The sequence below is a fragment of the Lutra lutra genome, chromosome 8, assembly GCF_902655055.1.
Source record: "Lutra lutra chromosome 8, mLutLut1.2, whole genome shotgun sequence".
Taxonomy (NCBI): Eukaryota; Metazoa; Chordata; class Mammalia; order Carnivora; family Mustelidae; genus Lutra; species Lutra lutra.
The window spans coordinates 29,702,547-29,725,634 of record NC_062285.1 but is presented as its reverse complement, the minus strand read 5'-3'; the positions used below and the strand labels follow the sequence as shown (position 1 = coordinate 29,725,634).

At 35.9% G+C, this 23,088-nt stretch overlaps 1 protein-coding gene across 1 annotated transcript in view; it reads left to right on the top strand.

Annotated features, from left to right (window-relative positions):
* Nucleotides 1-5,242: 5,242 nt before the first annotated feature.
* EPC1 (enhancer of polycomb homolog 1) overlaps nt 5,243-23,088 on the top strand; it is a 93,086-nt gene continuing 75,240 nt past the window's right edge. The window contains exon 1 of the mRNA XM_047740535.1: nt 5,243-5,515. Coding sequence (XP_047596491.1) covers nt 5,417-5,515 — 99 coding nt within the window. The 5' untranslated portion in view covers nt 5,243-5,416. The remainder of the gene's footprint in view (nt 5,516-23,088) is intronic.

Genomic DNA, 23,088 nt, shown 5'->3' with positions numbered 1-23,088 from the left:
AGCAGTCCGGCCACACCAATGGTCACAAATTGCAGCCATGAATGACCTTGCTTGAAAATGCCACTTTGCTTGTAATGGATAAATGCAATCTGAAATCATCCCACAATGGGTAACGTGTTCTCAAATAAACATTCCTATAACCTCTGCTACAGATATAATATTAAAGCATTTGGAAAAGAAGAAATCTAGTGAGGTACTGCTTCAAAAATATGTTTCCCAAGAAAGTATAACTTTATTCTTAAGAAGGAAAATACAGGGAAAATATTAAAGGGTAAAATTAAAAGAATTTGTTTAAGACCACACAAATAACTAAAGGAATTTGATGGCAGGTGTACATTAATTCATTAGGACCCACAGATGGAAGTTTGGTCATTTTCTTTTTTTTTAAATTTTTATTTATTTTTTTTTGACAGACAGAGATCACAAGTAGGCAGAGAGGCAGGCAGAGAGAGAGGAAGGAGCAGGGAGCTGAGCAGGGAGCCCGATTGGGGGGGGTGGGGGCTGGATCCCAGGACTCTGGGATCATGACCTGAGCCAAAGGCAGAGGCTTCAACCCACTGATCCACCCAGGCGCCCCAGTTTGGTCATTTTCAATCTGTAACACTGTTCATGAGGATTATGAACTTTGATTTAAACTAAGAACGATTTCTTTTCAACAAACTGAATGGGACTAGAGTCTACAGATGCACACTCTCTTATCTACCTTACAAATTCCCAAAATATGAAAACTGAAAACTTTTTCACAAGTTGAACTACCTGTTTGGTGACAAAAGTTGACCTGAAATGACATGGGGCTACTTAGAGTCTTTATTTACCCCATTTAGTATGATTGGTCATATATTTTGTTATATTTGGTTATGGGGTGCTGCATCATATTATTACTTTAAAATTACAGAAGTCACCCCACCTTATCCATGGGAGATATGTTCCAGGACCCCTAAAGTATGCCTAAAACCTCAGACAGTACCAAACACTATATATACTATGTCTTTTCCTACAAATACATACCTTTGGTAAAATTAAATTTGTAAACTAGGCATGGTAAGAGATTAACAATAACTAATAATAAAATAGGACAATTATAACAATATACTATAAGAGAAGCTACATTTATGTGGTCTCTCTCTGTCAAAACATCTCACTATACCATCCTCACCCTTCTTGTTGTGATGGTGTGAGATGATAAAATGCTACATTATGGATGAAGTGAGGTGAGTGATAGAGGCATTGTGACATAGCGTCAGGCAACTACTGACCTTCTGATGATCTGTCAGAAGGCGGATCATCTGGTTCCTGTCAGAGGGTAGGTCCCGTGTGACTGACTAAAAACTGCAGAAAGCAATATTGAGTAAGGGGGACCACTATATTTTAAAATTCTGAATTCCAAAATATAGCTTCCTTCACCTCACAGTTCTGAGAGGCAAAGGTCTTAAGAACTGCATTATCTAATTGGTTCACAATTTCATGTGTTTAGAGATTCCTATTGCTACAAAAGCTCATTGGAGGAATTACACATCACTGCTGTCAAAATTTTTCTAAGTCTTCGAATCTAAGAAATCGAACACATTATTTCTGCCCATGAATACACAGCATTTTGGTTTGCTAACAAAGAGTAAATTCAAAAAGGATAACTGTCTTGATTCCAAGTGTATTAGTTAAATTCTAGCTTTAATAATGCTTTGGCTCATTTTGTTTAAAAAAATGTGTTAATTGAGCTTTGTTCAACTGATAAGAAATACAAGGTTTTTTGAATAAAAAATGCCAAAATCAGCACTTGAAAAGAAGCAGAAAATGAGGCAAGTGGTTGCCTGAATTCTTTCTTTTCATTTTATTAGTAATATATATGGTCTTAGATGTTTGTTTCTTGTTCATATTCATTTATGAACTAAGACATAATCTATCAATGGCTATAATGATGGAGATGAAATGTAGATTTTTTTTTTAAAGATTTTATTTGTCAAAAAAAAGAGCACAAGCAGGGGGAGCAGCAGGCAGAGAGAAAAGCTGAGCAAGGAGCCCAACTCAGGACTTGATCCCAGACCCCTGGGATCAAGACCTGAGCCAAAGCAAGCAATTAACCGATTGAGCCACCCAGCCATCCCTGAAATGTAGTTTTTAAAAAATATAATACCAAAACACTGTGATCCAGCTGTGTAAATTCACAATTTGCATGGGGTTTAATTGTTGTTGTTGTTGTTGTTGTTTTTCTCTACCTCACCAAAGTTTCTCTGGATCTTTTAGCCACTAAAACCTCCAAAATCTCAAATTCCAACATTCTACTCTCTGAATATAATTCACTTGCTGAGATATGGAATTCTTTTCTGTAGCTTACAAACCCCTGCAGGATATCACCTCATTTCTGACTTCAACTGATGTCATTTTCCTTTTCTCTCAATATGCTGCCCCCACATTGGCCTCATTTTACTTCCTGGAATACTTCAAGCTCCATTCTGCCTCAGGACATTAGCACATGTCGTGCCCTACTTCTGGCCTGCTATTTCTCACATATTTTTCAAGTTTGGCTCCTTCTTATCCATCAAATCTAGCTTTAATGTCACCAGCTTAGAAAGAACTTTCCTTACCACCTTATCTATATGTTTCGCTGCCTATTTTCGACTAAGACTTCACTCTGATTATTTTTTAAAAAGTACTTATAATTTGCTTGCTTATTTCTCTGTCTCCCCACTAGACAGTGAACTTTTTGAAGGGGATGATAAACTATCTCCTATTCATTAATATATATGTAGCACCAAGCATCATGCCTGGCACATTCTAAACTCTTAAGAACTATTTCAATAAGCAACATGAGAATAATTTATCCTATGTCTTTCAGTAATAATTTTTCCAAAACATCTCACTCTACATTTTACCTTTACCAAAACAAAAGATGTTCAAATCTTGTAAATCATGAATATCGGCTCAAAAACTCTGAAGAAAATTCTCCTATAAGAAAGCATACAATTAGAGGAACGCCTGGGTGGCTCAGTGGGTTAAGCCGCTGCCTTCGGCTCAGGTCATGATCCCAGGTCCTGGGTTCGAGCCCCACATCGGGCTTTCTGCTCAGCAGGGAGCCTGCTTCCTCCTCTCTCTCTGCCTGCCTCTCTGCTTACTTGTGATTTCTCTCTGTCAAATAAATAAATAAAATCTTAAAAAAAAAAAAAGAAAGCATACAATTAGAAATAAGCACATTGTGGAATATGAACAGAAGATTCTAATCTATAAATAATAAAGTATACACTTGCAGGCATATCTACATATGTATATATGGATGTACATATATAATCATATATGTATAATTGTATGTATGCAAATATGAATGTGCATGTGTATATAGGAGTGGTGGAAGGGATGGGAGAGAAAAGAACAGGGCTAGGGTGGTAGAAAAACAAAAGGACATAGTGAAACCGGCCTCTAACAATTTTTTTCTATTGAAAGGAAAACTGTTTAAAAATTACTAAAGAATTTTAGTCTATTCTCCTCGTTAGATGACTTCTTAAGGATGTTTTCCAGATGATAATCAAATATTACCGAATTTTACTCTCATCGGGTCACTATTGATGAGATTACAAAATAAAATGGGTGTTCATATATTCTTTTTACCATGGTTGCTCACTAAATATATCTGAATCCAAGTCTTCTGTCATCTCCTTCAGTTGACATTACAGCAAGGACAGAGAAGGGGTCTAGCTCAGGTTCTATCTAAATTGGCCTAGAACCCATGCCTGTAGGTGCCCCATGTGGCAAAAGTTAAAGGTCTCGCTTGAAGATATGGTCTCTACCTCCTGGTTTACCATGGACAGTCCCTGTTTATTCCAGTTGTCATATAACTAATAATATGTCCCCTTTCACTCTCAAGTGTCCTGGTTAAGATGGTAAATTATATAGTCACCCTAGCTATAGCTCCTTAAATGCCAGGCAGGGATAGGGATGCCAGACCAACAAGTGTGTATGTATGGGAAAAGGTAGGCAATTCTCCACCTCTGTCTTCATCCAACTCCTTTAAACCTTGTTCTATCTCATTAGAAATTTAGTTGGCAAAGAATGCAAAGAATTTTATCCTTAACACGTTCAATGAATACATATATGCAGTATTTGACACATTTCGATATTTGCTGGCTTTTTGACTTCACGTTTGCAAACGTCGTGTCGCATTCATTTCACATCACGTTTTTTTAAGTCTCAGGCTTCGTTTTTATTTAAAAGCCCAGTTGCAACCACCAAATACCTGACTCAGCTCACGACTAGAGACGGAGCATCAAATTTCCCAGCCCACTTAATTTGAAAGCCTGCCAAGATAGGTGAAAGACCTTATAAATATGTAAAGCAGGAAGTTCGAATTACAGTCAAGTAAATCTCTAGTGATTGATGTTCTTTTCAAAACAATTAAAAAAAAAAACAACCCATAAAAGCAGCACATTTCTAAGACCCCCACCTCCTCCTCACCAAAGGTTTCACCCGAGTTGAGCCTGGACAATGTACTTTTAGTACTGTATTTATTTTGGATTTTTACCACTTCCTGGAGGCCAGGAGGAGGCACAGTGGGAGGATCCAAAAAAACTCAGTACCACAGCCATTTTGTTTGTAAGGCAGAGTGGTAGAATTCTGTCAGCCAGTAAAGCTTTTTGAAACAGAATTTTTTTAAGGAGGGGAAAAAAAAAAAGTATGCCTATTGTTTTAAATTTAACCACCAAAGCCCTTTTATTTTCGTTCCTTGCACAAATGGTAGTTACTGCGGCTAACGAATTCTGTTTTTATAAGGAATCCAAGCTCCCCCAGCTACAGGAGTCGTGAATTTTCTTCACGGATTACCGCCGCCTTTAGGGACCCAATGATGTCAAATCAAAACTGTTTTGATGGCCATAGTTTTCAAATGGCCATATTTGTATCCCAGTTTCATATCGACGTTCGGGAAGTGATAAACGATTTGCTTATGGAAAGCCTTATATTCCGTAAAAACCCACACACAGGAGGGAAAGAGTGTTCCTTGAGACGCTCAAAGGGCATTTTCCCGAGCTCCCAGCCAGTCGTGGGAGCTATTGTTTTGCAGTGTCACTTAATAGCGAGCTTAGACTTTTGTCATTTGGGTGGCTGTGCTTTTAAAAGCCCAGTGTAAAATGGCACACACACTGCATTTTTTTCCGAGCTGCAGGAGGCGGGGGGAGCGGGGGATAGTGCAGACTGTAGGGACACTGCCCTCCTAACCAATCAGAGCACGCCTGCTTGCCATCGCAAAGTTGTTAACCCCAGAGTCTTCTGGCTGCCGCTGCCTCCTCTGCTTTTAATCTTCGTGGATATTTCTCCGATTTTTTCCAAACGCCCACAGATCCTGGGGGAAGCCACCCCATTCAGCCACTGATCATGGAAGGAAGTATTACTTTTTATTTACCAAATATTTTAAAGATGTTTGAAGATCCATATGCTGCCCAGAGGCTGTTGTTTCCAGGGACACAAGTATTCAGCCTATATTGTTACAATTATTTTTCAAGAACTGGCTTCTTCTCTGCCTACACTAATGGTAAGTTTGTAATTTTAAACATTTATGTCATTAAATCTTTGAATGAGCCCCCAGATGAAGAGGATTTTCATTGTGTTTCTTCTAACAAAACCAATCTTTGTATTTTTCTTTTAGCTTTTGGTCTCTGCATATTCCACCTAATCTCGTCTGGTAAAATTTTACTAAAAGAAAAAAAAACATGTTTTTTTTTTTGCATTCTCAAAGCCAAATATTTTTAATATAAATTATACTTTAATTACTGTGAACTACAGGGGAACTCAGCTATTTCAAGATGGACTTGTTTTGTGCCAGCAATGTTGGTAATGCCAAATATGTGCATATCCTCTTTATAAAAATTATGTATTACCTAATTTGTCCAGGACTAAATTATCAGCAGGCAAACTATGGATGTAGTTTTGTTTGTTTGTTTCTTTTCTTCTTTTTTTTTTTTTAAATAGGCCTATTGTGGTTTTCTTGATGGATTACTTGGATACAAACTACAGAAAAGCTGCCCTTGGTATAATGAAGGTGGAGATTGACATAACCGGGTTTATATTAAGTTATGGCTGTTACTAAATAGTGGATCTTTTCTTTGCTGATCAGATCTAAACTTGTATTCCATGATATTAATTCCCTGAAGCTCTTCATTAGATAATCTTTGCAGATCTAGCTTGTTTTTCTCCAAAAAGGTACATTTGGGAGACATTTTGTAATTTTTGGCATTTTTCTAATTTTTTTTTTCTTTTTGCACACGGTGGGAGATCTTTTTTGTTTTGCATTGATCTGTGTTGGTGGCGCTGTAGTGCTCCTCAACAATTTGTCAGTTTCACTAAAAGAAAAAAGGAGAAAAAAAAAGAGGTGGGGCAAGATTTGATCTATTATCTTATCCCTTTATTTCCTTAAAGAAAGTTCAATCTGGTCAGGGGAATTATTCAGTTGTATTATTTAAATGTTTATTGTGAACTGTGAACCGTGGGTGAGAGCAGACATGTCGTCACAACCCGTCCAGGGAGCATCAGGGACAAGCGAGCAGTTTGCAGTTGTGTTTTATCTGATCTGATTATCTCTAGATCAGAATTTTTCAATAATTAGCTGTTGGTTTACTTTCTCTTGCCTTCGTAACGTTTTTCATTTTCTCTATATTACAATACCATGCATGTTAATGTTTTTCTAGTGTAACAAAATGTTTGAGTTTTAGTTCACTCAACATTGTAAAAGTTGAATTTTGTTTTGAACCTAGGGATTTCTTAAATAACTATTCTAAGTTTCTCCAGGGAATTTTCTACTAGGTTGGCATGTAATAATGCCTACATTATTATTTATTTTGAAATGATACCTCAATTGAATTTATGTATATCCTTGTTTTGAAAAGAGCAAATGTTTTGGAATAAGGTAATTTTTTGAGAACATGTACACAACTGTTTCTAACTTTAAAAATACTGGTATTCGTGTATCTGAATGCAGGTAAAATGTTTTTCATCTTTGTTCTTATTGAGAATTATCTGATTAGAGAATACGGGGTTTAGGCCCAAAGCTTCCCAAGAACAAAATGTACATTATGATATGACACAGGTTATACCTGTCTCTGTGAACATTTCAGTTGTTTGTGAAAATAGTAAGTATATCCTTCGTTCGAAAAGAAAGTGGGAAGAATCAATAACTGTACCTAAAACAGATTATTTTGCTAAATAAAATAAAAACAACTGAAATACTGTCCTAGACCACCTTAATGTATGATTGAATAATTTCTTGAGGGAGTGAAGATTTCTGGAGTTAGTTTTTTTTTCACTTTGAAATAGGTAAATGCTTATTTCACTAATCATTTAAAATTCTTAAGTAAAAGAATATGTGAATATGTCTAAGAATAGTATTTCTCATTTTTGTGTCCATATAATTTATTTCTATAGGACTCTTTCCTTGAACTTCAAAAATAATTATGTATCACGTCCATAGTTTTATTTATACCATGTTGTAAAAATTTTAAGATGTCCACTGTAACATTTTATCTCTTTATACAATTTAAATGCCCCATCAAGACTAGTTTTGACATTATAGTTTATTTATAGAATGAAATACAGCAGGTGTAAATATACCATCGAACCCTCTGGTTATTCTGGAGAGTTTAGTTCTCCGAAGTTGATCTACTGAATAAAATATACTTCCCAATATGTTTGTTGCTAAAAATATTCTGTTATTCAGCTGGTGACATATTTTACTTTTATTTGTAAAAACTAAAAATGTTTATATACTGTAGCCCCCCTTTTAAAAACAAACTGATTCTATGAAGTCCATATGGAGCTATGCAATGCTCTTTGTTCTCCTACATCATTGACTATTACATCATTGATTATGAAGTAACCATTAGAGTTAAATCTTCACTTTTTAAAATCATCCGTATGTATTTATATTCAAGATATTCTTTTATATGTTCCTCTTACATCACTAGGTAGGTAGGGAGGTTTAAATCTATAAGGCAAAAACAATTTATTATTTTATATTATTCTCCATTTTTAAATCTACCTTGTGCTTCATTTTAGCTCTGGATTCTTTAGACATTAATTCTTTTTTTAACTGACAATATCTTTGTGGGCATTAGTTCATGAGTTTGGTGTGATTTAGATTAGAATTATTATAAACTATGTTTTTATCATGAAAAAAAATCTTTATTTATTAAATGTAGTCTAGGGAGAACTCAGTTTTCCATAGTAACAGTTGCTAGATCATGAACAATAAAAAAATCATTTAAAAAATCCTGAAATATCATTTCAGTTAATAATTACACATTTATTTCTTTCTTGCACACCATATTATCAGAGATAGTAACAAGTAGCAAAAATGACTACATTAAAATGTCATATCATATTTTCTTACTCTGCCCATCCCTCTGGTGGAAGGGAGGGGTCAATGAGTAGTGAAATCGCCAAAAACAGGTTGCAGAAAAAAATAAATAAATGGTGCCAAAGACATGGAGAATCTGTAAATCAAATTCTAAACAATAAACCTCAGAAAAGTAAATTTGAAATTACGGAGTTTGGTCAATAACAGAAATAAGATGGAAATTTTATTATGACAATGTAATGAATCAATGCAATTTCCTAATTTATGAATTTGTACTCATTAGTATTGCTAAAAATTGAGGAAATTTTCAGGTTAGCCAAACCTATTAGGAAAGATGAGATAACAAAGGGGAGAAATATTAAGATGACCTAATATAAATGCTAAAAATATTAGCCAGGGCCAGTCTAATATACCTTGGAATGAAGTTCTTTAGAAGAAGGAAAAATAGCTAAAAATTTTGTTCTCAGAAAACCAACTTCAATACCGACCTGAAATTGTACGTTTCCAATTCCACCCACTTCTTGTGCATATTTACCTCTGCTGTTTCTTGGACATATCATTACTTTCCACAAGACCATACAGATTCACTGCTGTCCTTAGGTTGTGCAAGGAAAGAGAAGGGGAAAGTAATAGACAAAAATGGGTATTTGCAGTATAAATTTTTTTATATTTCCAAAAAGATTCTTAAATGAAGAGTCTAAAGAGAAAATAAAGCAAAGAAATTATTTCTTTGTGAAAAAGACAAAAGGGTTTTACTTTCTACTGGATTTGTTCAACCATTTATTTTTATTTGGAGATTTATTTATTTTAGATTTTTTCCTACCTATTATTTCCTACCATACTAAGATGCTGGGGTATAATATTAAGATAAGACCAGCATCTCTGCTTTCATGGAGTTTATGTCCAAGAAGGTTCAAGTTTTAATCTAAGGTATTAGATATGAAGGCCTCCCATTTAGAAATAAAGACCACATGAGATTTCTAGAGTAAAAAACTTTTTTTTTAAATTTAAATATAGTCATAGGATTTAACAACTGTCCTTCTATTGAGGGGCCATTAGTTGGGCACCAAATATTCACACACTGAGGGGGAAATAGCCCTCAGATTTTAGATATAGCGCAAATAGATGCTACATAAATGGTTAACCAATACCAATTTCTATTGCAAAATGAGAAATAAAACATAAACTTACTTACTTGTGAAGAGAGATGGAGGTCACTCTGGTAGTGGGAATCTGGGGTGTGTCCTTGTAAGGTCCATTTAATGAAAACTTTTGAATGTGGTAGAGCCTCATTTTGTACATTTTATTCACTTTGTCATAAAAAACTGTCAATGTAAATATAAATTGTGAAATGAAGCAAGGAAATAGGATTACAGTGTAAAGGATTATATCAAAATTAAAATATTTATTTTCATTTTAAAATCTGCAATATTTTTAATGATAGATAAAACAGAATTTTTAAATAAAAACAAATAATTTCATTTACTAAAATAACATAATCACACATTTAGTTAATAGTTAATTAGTTAAGCACATGAGACATGGAGCAGGAAAGTAAGCCCGCTGTTGTATGTAGATTAAGGATCTCTTCATTAAGGATTCTCTATATGTGGATTAAGATGAATTTGAGAATAAAGTCATCAAATTATTTCATCATAGAGCCAATTAATCCATACTAGGTATAGATGTATTATGGCATTTAGTTTGCTTTTGTACTAACAGACCCTTCCTGATAGTGACATTAAAAAAAATATGGACATGTATTATTTCAACTAAATCAGTAACAGGAAGCAAGCCAGTTCTACATCTGGTTCAGTAGCTCAACAGTGTTACCAAGGTCCTTAGCAGGTTCCATTCTTTTACATTGCCACAATGTCAGCAATTGTCTTTCCTCATAGTAACAATATGGCTGCCGCAGCTCCAAGCATCATAGCCTGATATTACAATTTCCAAAGGGGAGATAGTTTCTCTTAATACATCCTTCTATAAGGGAAGAAATTCTTGGGGTGCCTGGGTGGCACAGTGGGTTAAGCCTCTGCCTTGGGCTCAGGTCATGGCCTGGAATCAGTTGGGCTCAGCTCAGCGGGGAGCCTGCTTCCCCATCTCTCTCTCCACCTGCCTCTCTGCCTGCTTGTGATCTCTCTCTCTGTCAAATAAATAAATACAATCTTAAAAAAATAAATAAATAAAGGAAGAAATTCTTTCCCAGTGGCCCACAGCACACTGCTTCTTACAGCTCATTGACTAGGTTTATAGGACATGTTCATACCTCACCCAGTCATGGACAAGGAGATTAAAGTTCCCATGATTAGTTTGGCTAGAGCAGAGTTCTTGGAAGGGTGAATACCAGCTCAGTATCCAGTGTGATAACTCAGTATGGTTAGCTCCTATTTGCTTTGTATGAACTTTAACTGCTTTGTGTGAACATTCTTGAGTGATAAAACATAAATATCTGTTTTCATAGAGACCAGACTGGACACGAAGGCAGCTAACTAAAAACTAAACTACACTAAAAACAAACATTTAATCAGAGCTTACCATGTTCCAGCTTCTAGCTAAATGTTACTTTTATTATATACTTAAATTCTCACACAAATTTTGGACAGTTATTATACCCATTTTACAGATGAGGAAACTGAGGCTTAGAAAGATTTGACCCAGGTTACCCAGTAAATGAAAAAGCTGGAGTTTGAACCTGGGACATTTGAAATCAGAGGACATTTGAAATCAGTGTACTTATCTGTACTTCTATACTATCACATTAGACATTTGTAAAATTTATGTTCTGTAAATGGACATATTTTAAATGCACTATACGATGTCACTATTTAAATGAATTCTCTAGTGAATCATTTTATAAATCTAGTATTTTCATAAAAACAGTAATTGGCCACCTAACCTAGCAGTTGTATACATCTGAATTTTTATATGTTGAATTTGCTGAAGGCACACTTGTATTGCATCTTATCTCTTCAGGAACATCTCATGAATTTCTTTCAGAAGTTTAATTTTATAGAGAAAAGAAAGATCAAAGACTAGAGATTCAGCGAGGCTTAGTTAAACTGGATAAATTCATGATTCATAACACTAGGTCCAAATAGAATATTGGGATCTGTTTCACAACTTACAACTTCAGTTTTATGTACAAAATGTTTTATCTTAACCAAGTTTGGGCTGAATGGAAGTCTACCCCTCTGGGACATTTTGGGTGGATTCAGTGTACTCTAGATCAGTGGATCGCAGACGTCACTGTGCACCAGAATCACCTAAAACACAAATTCCTGGGGCCCCCCAGCTAGGGTTCCTGGCTCAGTTGGTCTGGATTGAGGCCTGAGAAGCTGCATTTCTGGCAAGCTCCCAGATGCCACTGATGTTGCTGGTCCCTTTGAGCCCATGATCTAGAGAATCAGGTGGCACCTGCCATGATAAGTATTTTGACTTTGAAATATGCCAAACTTAAAAAGGATGTCATTTACTATTTGACAAATGTAGGAATACACATATATTGAAATACTGAATAGGGTTGTCAGGATAACCTCACTGAAAAGGGAAGAGTTGAGCAATGACCTGAAGGGCAATTCTTCTTATGCCTCAGCACGAATATCACATTTCAGATTTGCCAGTGAATCATATATGTGTGTTTTTTTTAACCCTTTTTTCAAAAAAAAATAGCAATCCACAATTTACAAATTATTTTTAAAAGCAGGTAAAAATAGAACCTAGTTGTGCTCAATCGCAGGTCACATCCAAGGAAGACTTCTGTATTGTTATTTTTCTGGTTTTTCTTGACTTTATCCCCCAGGCACGAATGCCCCATATTCATTAATGGGACATGGTTTCGATGAGACTGAGAAAGAAGCTGCCATCAATGGCCTATATTTAGCTTTGAAACTCAGGCCACTGCCCCAATCCACTGGAAACTCCCCATCATCCAAGACAAAGGTCATAACCTCCAGTTGAAAAACACTATCATATGCCAAGGAGTGAAGAAGACTTTTTCCAAGAGTTTAATTGCTCCACTGCTTTGACACTTAAGAAATTTTTAATTCTGAAGGTCTTTGCTCATTTTTCATTAAAGTCCAAGAAACGAACTGCCAGCATAAATGAGTAAAAGACAATCAGCAAATCCAATGTCCTAATGTTCCCAGAGCCTATATAAACTTTGAGCTATCCTTTCATAGCACTGAAGGCTTCATCAAGAAACTAGCATGAAGTACCCCAAGAGACAAGAGTAGTTAAGTGTGGATTGGTGTGGTCCAGTAGCAAAAAGAGTCATTCAGCTGCTATATATAATAAACTCAGATCATTTTAAATGGTCTAAGCCTGCCAAACTGTGCTGTCCAACATATAGTCATTAGCCTTCTGTAGCTATGTAAATTTAAGTTTGAATTGAAATTAAAAATTTAGAAGGTACACCTATCTGGTGGCTACCATCTTGGACAACAGATTTATGGAACATTTCTGTCTTAGTCTGTTCAGGCTGCTATAACAATACCATAGTGTGGGTGGGTTATAAACAACAAAAATTTCTCGTGGTTACAGAAGCTGGAAGTCCAAGATCAAGGTGCTGGCAGATTCAGTGTCTGGTGGCGGTAATAATGTCCTGCTGTGTCCTCTCAGCCGAAGGGGTGAGGTGGCTCTCTGGGGTCTGTTTTACAGAGGCACTAATCCCATTCATGAGGTTCCTACCCTCATGACCTAAACACCTCCCAAAGGTCCCACCTCCAAACACCATCACATTGGGGGTTAGAATTTCAGTGTATGAATTTGGGGGGGAATATAAGCATTCAGTCTATAGCAGTTTCCATAATTGCAGAAAGTTCTATTGGACAGCACTGGTGCCCCAGCCTGTGCTTGGCTCACACTATTATTACACCAGTGCTGCTCAACTTCCTGTAGTTACCATCATCCAGAAACTTAAAAACAAAATGCCCGCACCCCATGCCCAGAGATTGTAATTGGCCTGGGATCAGATCTTGGCATAAGCATTTTCCAAAAGCTATTCACAGGATTCCAATATACAGCTGGAGTTGAGAATTGCTAAGTTCCTCTACTGAAGTAAGCCACTAAACCAAAAAATGAAGAGGTCAGTCGATTAGTGCTGCTACTTCTTATCTCAATAGTTCAAAACCTACAGTCACATCTCCTAGAAAGTGAGGAAGGTTCAAACCCAGGTAAAGAATAACTGGACAGTGTGGCCAATTCTGTGGGATAAACCATTAAGTTGACCGCCTAATGAACACCAGCTTTAGCTGGGAGAAAAACAGCCCAGTTACCACTATTTGTTTTGCATACTGAAAGACCATTCTGAAGTTAATTTGAGTTTTCAAAAGGTAATATGAAATTTATTAATGTTACTATCCAAGGAAGCTCTTCCTAATGTTTTTAAATTTAGTTCACAAATCTTATCATATTTATAAATCTGGCAAATTTTAGAAATCATGGTCCTTTAAAATTTGGTCTTATTTATACTATTACTTGATTAAATACCTTCCAACTTTGTATTCCTCTTTATACTGCATTTATAAATTTACTGCATACAGCTGCCTCTTTTGGTATCTAATAACCAGTTTCAAGAAGTCAAGAAAGTCTTACATATCTAATAAATTTAACTTATAAGTATGGTGATTCTTAAGTTCTCTTTAACGTTTCAACACTATATATAATTTTGTAGGAATTGTACTTTAAAGTCTAATAGGCTGACCTCTTACTCCAATAGGTCAAGTGTTCTTAATCAGAACAATTAATCTATATTAAAAAACACTTTTGTAGTTATTCTACATCTTTCTGGAGTTAAAAGCTTCTTACCTGCTAAGAAAACAGTTATGTCCTACCAAACAATTTTGGGTGATGCCTTCCCAAGTAAATTTTTTGATCTGCCTTTTCAATAAACTGGTTTCTTGATGAGCAGAGGTTTGGGTTCAAACAGACTAGATCCTTGGCTGAGACACTGATGTAACATTCTGAACCTTACTTATATTCATTGTATCCCTACACCCCACCCCCGACAAAAAGTGAGTCATATCTTTACCTTTTTCCAAGTCAGGTGAGGATCTTTGATCCTCACACACACAAATGGCTACAATGAACAAATATTTATGTTGTACATTTCTTAATCCTTTAGAATAGATAACTGTCCTTTTTTCTTAATCTAGACACCTTTAAACTTGGCCAAATCTCTCACATTCTCTCTTACAGGACAATCAACTCTTGGAGATACTAACAGATATTTAACTGACACTGAATCTCTCTATGACTTTGTCTATGTGGTTACAATTTCCAGCACATTCTATTGACAAGTTTTTTTTTTTTAACCCCTAGAATAGCTGACTAGAAGCCTCTCCGTACGTACATATTTCTACTGAAAACATTATGAGAACACAGCTTTGCCTGATCTGTTTGTGTTCCTAGCTTTGCCCTTTAACTCATTGTAGTCTAACAGCAGCCACGTGAGGAAGGAATATTACCTTGTTTCAAAGAAGAGGAAACTGAGGGTCTGCACAGTTAAGTAACTTGGCCCAGTTACCCTCCTTGTGTGGCTGTTTTGAGACTACAATGAGTTAAAGCACTTAAAGCACCGAGAAAGCACCAAGAAGTGCCCGATATGTCGTAAACATTCAGTATATGCCATGCATTCATTTTTTTCATAGACACCCCTGATTTCAAGGACCAAAATAGGCTTTACACAGTGTGTTAGGAATTAAAAAGGTCAGCTGATTTAGGCATATTGGTATCACAATATTATTAGAGAGGCTCTCCTTATCCTCTGCAGTTACTCTCAAAAGTCAGTAAGTCCAATAGCCTCTCCAGTGATTAAGGTTTCTTTGTTACCCGCTCTTCACTCACTAAATAAATCTTTATCAGGCTTCTGCTGTATTAAAAACAACAGCAACAACACTATCCTGAGCCTTAACAGATTAGAGAGAAGAGAAGCAGTTGGGAATTGGGGTGAACTTCATGGAGAAGATAGTTTTGACCAGAGCCTTGAAAGACACATAGACTTTCAATATGTAGAAATTGGGAGAAGACATTCCAGGTAAGGAAAGGAGTGTGGGCACAGGCAAGGAGGAGAGAGAACACATGGCGTTTGGAAATACCAGCTAGAAGTCCAGTGTGGGTAGAAAGTTAGCTATAATGTGTGGGGATTAGAGACTGGGAGAGATGGACCTGCAATGGTAGCTTGGAACCAACAAAAGGAGGTTTTAGAATCCCAGGCTAGGGAATCTGGATGTCAGTCATTTCCAATAGAACCCCAATTCAAGTTCTTGTAATTAGCCAAAAAATGGTGATGGGATAAATAGGAGGAAACTAGTTCTTTCTTATTTTACTATTTACCCATTAACCTGAGTAAAGGAAAACTTCAGTGGTCTGGATCTCTTGCTAGCTAAGTTATGGGGAGAACATAGAGAAGTAGGAAAGGTTGAAAAGTTTGGGACAGTTTTTAGTAAGTGTGGACACTGGGCAGCAGGGGGCAGCAGGAGGGCACCTAAAAGTCAAAAGAATGCATAGGGCATTTGCTTCTGTAATATTTCTTGACAATTATAAATTTACATAATATAGGCTACTTATATTAATAATAACTTAGCATTCTTTCCCCCAAAATGAAGAGAAATTAAAAGAGAAAAGAAGAAAAGTAACAGGTTGGCTGATGGCAGAATGACATTGCTGTTTATTTGAGAGCATAGAAATGAACAGTTGTCTATGTGTTATTTCTTTTCAGAGTTCATATAAATTTGAAAATGTCTAAATTTAAATTGGAAAGCAATTTAAATTTTCATTTAAAAGTTTTCATTTGGAAAACTTATGACTCTTAAAGATTCTACATTTTTTTGAAGTACCCTTGTTCAGCTACACTGACCCTGCATTCCTTAAAGAAACTAGTTAAAAAGAGAGAGAGAAAAAACACTTGAAAATAAAATTGTACTTAAATAATGAACAGAAATTTTAATACACACCCTATTTTACATACCAAATATATAGAATTTTAAATTTTGGCTTTTATGCTCATGAAATTTTTGGACGTCCAAATGAAGTTTTTTTCTTTATATCTAAAATTCGATGGGACACCTGGGTGGCTCAGTCAGTTAAGCATCTGCCTTAGGCTCAGGTCATGATCCTCGGGTCCTGGGATTGAGTCCCGCATCAGGCTCCTTGCTCAGGGGGAACCTACTTCTCCCACTGCGGGGCACTTGCACTCCCTCTCTGTGTTAAACAAATAAAATCTTTTAAAAAATAAAGTAAACTTTGAGACTATCTACACTATCTACACTATATATCTACATTATATTTTTCAGGTGAAATTCACCTCTTACTAACCTGTTCAAAAATTTGGATGGTTCATAGGCACCTGGTGGCGCAGTGGGTTGAGTGTCTGTCTTTGGCTTCTGGTCACAATCCCAGAGTTCTGGGATTGAGTCCCACCTCAGGCTCCCTGCTTGGCAGGGAGTCTGCTTCTCCCTCTCCCTATGCCCCTCCCCCCTGTTTATGTGCACTCTCTCTCCCTCTCTTTCTCCCTCTCATGCTCTGTCTCTCTCAAATAAATAAGTAAATAAAATATACTTTAAGTTTGGATGGTTCATGATAGTAAGAGTAGAAAATGAGAAGCTTCCATGTAGTTTTTTTTGGTGTTGTTTTTTTGTTTTGTTTTGTTTTGTTTTTTGGCTCTGGGATTTACCTTTGTGAATGCTGCATTACACCCACCAGAAAATAGCTCTTTCTCTCCTTGTGTAAGGAAGATGTATAATAATGTGAGGAAGAGGTATAATAATGCTCATACACAACATACATAGAAACTTTCTTTGTTCCTTCATGATTTTTTCAATGCCCATCACACGTGTTTAAGCGGTTGTGACCCCTGCATGGGTCATCCTTCAGGTGCTGCTTTTTGTTCCCTCGTTTCACCTTTCTGTAGATGCTTCTTTCCATGTATTGACATGTGTTATACTTGTCACTTTAAATAGCCACATAAACTGATGGCTGACTATTCCGTGCTTGTGGAATATTGATTGCCACCTTCATTCAGGAACATCTGAAATGATGAACAAACTTTTGGTTTAAGGTAGTTTACCTGAGGGGCTCCTGAGTGCTGCAGTCAGTTAAGCATCCGACGTGGTTTCTGCTCAGGTCATGATCCAAGGGTCGTGGGATTAAGCCGCCCGTCCAGTGCCATGCTCAGCACAGACTCTGCTTAAAATTCTCTCTCCTTGGGCACCTGGGTGGCTGAAGCGACTGCCTTCAGCTCAGGTCATGATCTTGGAGACCCAGGATCAAGTCCCACATCGGGTTCCCTCCTCCTGCTGACCTCTCTCCTCTCATGCTCTCTCTCTTTCATTCTCTCTCTCTTTCAAATAAATAAATTAATTTTTTAAAAAAAGATAGTTTACCTGAAAATTAGTTCTTAAATATCATGAATGGAAATGAGAACAAACAACTTCATAAGTTTATGAAGCATTTCCTGTGTATTTTATTTCCATCATTTGTAAATCTGAAAATACAAAAATTAAAAAATTATTTAAAATGTTACCTTTAGAGCTAGGATTACCAGGATATACACAGGACATGCCCTGTTTGTTTTTACAGGAACTAAGTCCATTAAGGAAAATAATATCTTTTTCTTTTGTGTTTCCTATGGTTCATAATACAATGCTTGCACAGAGGCAGGGCCCAATAAATGAAACATTAGGAAATTTTATTAAAGTATATGTAACACAATCTAGTTCTTTGATGTAAGATTTAAATGTACTCTTCATACTTGCATCATATTTTTCAAATTGTTAAACTGGTTACATTGTCATTACTGTTCTGGTTGTTGCTATTTGGTATTTTTCTCAGTGCCTGGATAGTAGCATTGTGTTATTTTCTCAATTTGTTGCCTAGAAATTCCTGCCCTTTTCCAGTGAGAATTTCAGGCTAATTGCAGATCTTCTATTACTAGGCTTAATTATTTCGATCATTTCTGCTTCAGCTTTTATTTTGAAGTTTGTCTCTTCCTTTTGATATTAATTCTGAATTTTTATTTTCCAGTTTTAATGATATGAGCTACATGGATTTCTCAGGTCACATTTGACCATATTTTTGACAAAGCTACTTTTACTAAGCATCCTCTAAGAACCTTTTGTTTAAGCATCAAGTGTTATGTTACTAATTACCAACTAACAGAGCACTACATCTTTGACTCACTCAGTGAAATTACTCTTCTAGGGCATATCTTCTGGAACTCTTATTTGCTCTTACACTCTTCGTAGGGCTTTCTATACTATGTAAACATATAGCCAGGAAACACTAAAGGCATATTTACCATAGAAATCATACATCTCAAATTTAATGATCTTTTCTTCGCTTTTTACTTTTAAAAATTTTCACATATGCTTTTTTTCCCTACCATCTATTTGGAAAAGGGAGATAGTCATAAAATTTGACAGTTGGAAAAGTTGGGAGGGACCATCAAGTCCTTTCTTCAAAGTTCTTTTTTTCAGGGTCCTTTTTTCAAAGTTGAGGAAATGGAGGTCAAGGGACATTAAGATCAAGATCATGCAGCCAGCTGGGGGTAGAAGGAGAATTGGAACCTACATCTCTTAACATAAAATGTTCATAAATAACCACTTGATACAGGTGAGATCGCCAAGCATGCATTATTTTTTAATTCATTGATGACTCAATTATAAAAATATAACATGGTTTAAAAAAATCTTTTACTTCCTGGAGCGCCTGGGTGACTCAGTCAGTTAAGTGTCTGCTTTCAATTCAGGTCATGATTCCAGGGTTTTGGGATCCTGAGATCCTCGGAAGAACCCCCATGGGCTCTCTGCCTAGCAGGGAGTCTGCTTCTCCCTTTCCCTCCATTCTCCCCCCTGCTCATGCTCTTGCACATGCGTGCACGCTCTCTCTCTCTCTCAAATCATCTTTTTAAAAAATTAGTTGGGGGCGCCTCGGTGGCTCAGTTGGTTAAGTGCCTTCAGCTCACGTCATAATCCCAGGATTTCAGAGTCCTGGGATCGGCTCTCACATCAGTGGGAAGCCAGCTTCTACCTCTCCCTCTGCTTGCCGCTCCTCCTGCTTGTGCACTCTCTATCAAATAAATAACATCTTTAAAAAAAAATTAGTTGAAAAAATTTTTTAAAAACCTCTTCTTTCTAAAAATAGTCTAAAAACCCACATGATGGAGGCAATACTATCATAAGGTTATCCTTTTCTCTACACTTAAAGTTGTTTTGTCTTTTATTCCAAGAATTAACAAAATAGAATTTTAAGGCTATTAGACAGAATATAGTTCAGAATTACTCCTTAAGAGCCATTATTTCTCAAGTAGAACATGAAAGTTTATTTGAAAAAGCACAGATTCTGGAACAACCCAAGAAAATAAAGGCAGGGAGTTCAAGTAAGATGGAAGAATGAAACTAGATACTAAAGAGACACACAATAGTGTCCTCTATGAGCCTCTATGATATAAAAAGTGTGTGTGTATGTGTACATATGAGCATTTTTTGTGAATGGACGGACAAAAGTTAGGGTTTGAAAAATTATTCAAGAAGGAATACTTTTTCATTCCCATAGCATTTCCTTCTTTTGAAGGTTTGGGTTTTGAGAGTTTCTGTTCAATGAAAAGAAGGACTGAACAGCTAGTATAAACCCAGTTTACCATTTATTTTAAAATGAAGATAATTAGGACCTGGTTCAGCCTACTCAGGGCCAACCAACTTCCCACCCTATACTGACAACTATTGCTTAATCTATCTTTGAGAAAAGTGTTCGGCTTTTTTGTGAAAGAGTATTATCTAAGAATGCTTACTGAAATCTTACTATAATGACAGGCACTGAAGCTGTTTTATAACATTTTATAGGGATTAAATGAGATAGTATATGTAAGTGCCCAGCCGAAGTAAGAACTCCATAAATTTGGTCACGTGGCTTCTTTATCTATTTATCTTCTTTATCTATTCTAAACTGTCGCCGTGCTACAGAAGAGAAAACCAATTCATAGAAGTTAATAATTTTATTTATGTTCACAGAGCTACAAAAGCCAAATCATGTCTGACTCTGGAGCTAGTATTTTTAACCACTGTATTTTAGCCATTTGTTTTCTTAGCATGTCATCTGCTAAAAACCTGGAATGCTGCTTTTAAAGGGGAAATTAGGGAGCAGAGAAGATTCAGGAAAAAAAAAACATTTTTATTGATTTTCTGTTCTTAAGGTGATGATGAGGAAGATTTTTTTTAGAAAAATACATTAAAATTATAAAACTTTATAATTATAAAAATTATAATCAGGTACATTTCTTAAAATAATTCAAATTTATGATAGATTTTTTGAACTTTTATTTTGTGCTAGACACTCTTTAGAATAATTGAAAAAAATATGGCCAGATAAATTAAAAGGGGTGAAAAAAAGATTATTGAAAAATAAATAAATGGGTGAATCTCAGTTTTGTGTTAAAGATTTCCTATTTATGGCAATGTCCAAAGCACTTTAGTTTCTCAGTCAAATCTGTGATCAACTGCAATTTGGATAGGTCATAGATTTTCTGTTCCAATGTGTTATTTTGGGGCATATATACACATATGCCCTTCCTAATCACTATGGTGAAATTGAAATAATGTATTCTTCCTTAATATTTATATTTGAAGTTGCAGCTGTCAAAGATTTTTCACTCTATTATCTCATTTGTTCATCAGAGTGGCCTGAAAGAGAGGAAAACAGGTATTTAGACTGAGTATATGAGATACTTAAGACTCAGAAATTAAATCATTTCTATAGGGTCATACTGCTGGTAAGTGGTAGATAATAGATTAGCATCTAGCTCTTCAAACATGGAAGCCAGTGTTCCTTTCAAAACTTAATGCTGTGTCTCAGTGCACCATGTTGCTACTTTGAATGCAAAATGTTACTTACCATTTGACTGTTTTTACACAAAGCACTCACCCTAAGGGAAACAGTAGCAGCCTGTACTGAGAGGCCCTGACCCCCTGGGGAGCTTGCTTGACCAGATTTGGAGATTGAGCAGTCACTGGGCAGCCAGCCTAATGAATCATTTGGCAAGCGGGTGGGGTTGGGGAGGGGGCTGTGCTGGCTGCCAGGGGTCCTTGTAGATTTAAACGTAGGAATGAACAAAACTACTAAAGGGAAACAAACCAACCTCTGGAAAATGAGTATAATGTTTTATATAAATTAGTTATATATGTGTATCTGTGTATATGTATATACACTCAAATATAGGTCTTTGGTTTCATTTGAAGACATTTTTAGCTTGGTTTTGTTTTGTTGCCTCAGTTAAGAGTTTTGAAAGCCTTTACAATTAATATTGTTTTATACTGTATATAAGGGGGATGGGGGAGCTCAGAAAAATAAAATGATCTATGAGATAAAATAGGATTAAAATGTCCTTTAACAATAACCCGTGCTTATTGAATGTTATTTTTGTGTCAAATCCATGATAAACTCTTTGCATTAATGATTTTATTGAATCAATGTATCAACCTAAACAGTAGATTCTGTTGATTCCTATTGTATGGATGAAGAAACTGCAGCTCCAAGAGCTTAAGTTAGAATAAAAATCTGAATCAACGTGGTTTACCATGTTCTTTTTAATAGAGAAACTTTTGGAAAGAAAAGTGGCTGAACAATTTGGTTGATTTGGTATTAAATACCAAATATATTGCTAAAAGTAGCAATCTGCTTAATTCTGTGTTGGTTAGAATTCTGTTCAGTTTTACACTTAAATGTCTTATTTTGCACTGTTTAGCAGGATAAAAATCTTATCTGGTAATAAGGATAGTACTTTGCATTTATAAGATCTTCATGCTTCTTTCAAAGTTAGCATGTCAGCTTCTTAAGCAATTAAATGAAAAACTTGATTAGAAAAACTTTCATTTCCCTGTGTTGCCTAGATTAGAATTTCCCAAAGTGTACTTTTATAGAATTAAAGATAATAATTAATAGTATATAGTAAGAGATTGCATGGTTTGATAAATTTGAAAAATACTGTGGTAAGCATTAGTAAATAGATTTATTTTCTGCAGGACTTGTCCTGATCCTACGCCTTGTGAACCCATCCATATTTGTAAAAGAAACATATGATAGACAGTATTTTTCTAACTTACTGGTTTTATATGTAACTTTTTTATGTACCTCATCTCAGAATGTAACCTCTGGGATTAATGTTTTATGGATCATACTTTTGAAAAATGCTGAACTAATATCTGGGAAGAAATACTTATATTTTAGACCTTAAATATTGATATTTAAGATTTTGAAGACCTGTATTTTGCCATCAACTCAGAATGGCAGTAAAATCGTCCACCTTCGTTTGCACAGATTTGGCCGTATTGTTTATTCAAAGAAAGGTAGAGGTGTCTCGGTGGCTCAGTCAGTTGAGCATCCTGCTCTTGGTTTCAGCTCAGTCATGATCTCAGGATCCTGGGATCCAGCCCTGAGTGGGGCTCTGTGCTCAGCAAGGAGTCAGCCTGACTTCTCTCTCTTTCTCTCCCCTTCTCTCCCCTGCCTTCTGCCTCTCCCCACTGCTTGCCTGCATGTGCCATGCGCTCACACCCTCTCTCTGCCCCCTCAAATAAATAAATAAATCCTTAAAAAAAAAAAACAAACAGGGCAACCCAGCTTTATACTGTCTTTTTGCTATCTCTTAAACCTTTTTTTGCTGCCCACCAAAATTAATTAATTGATTAACTAATTAAAAGTAAAATAAAAATAAAAAATAAAGAACAGCAGATATTTGTTCTGAGGCTTAAGCCATGAAAATTCAA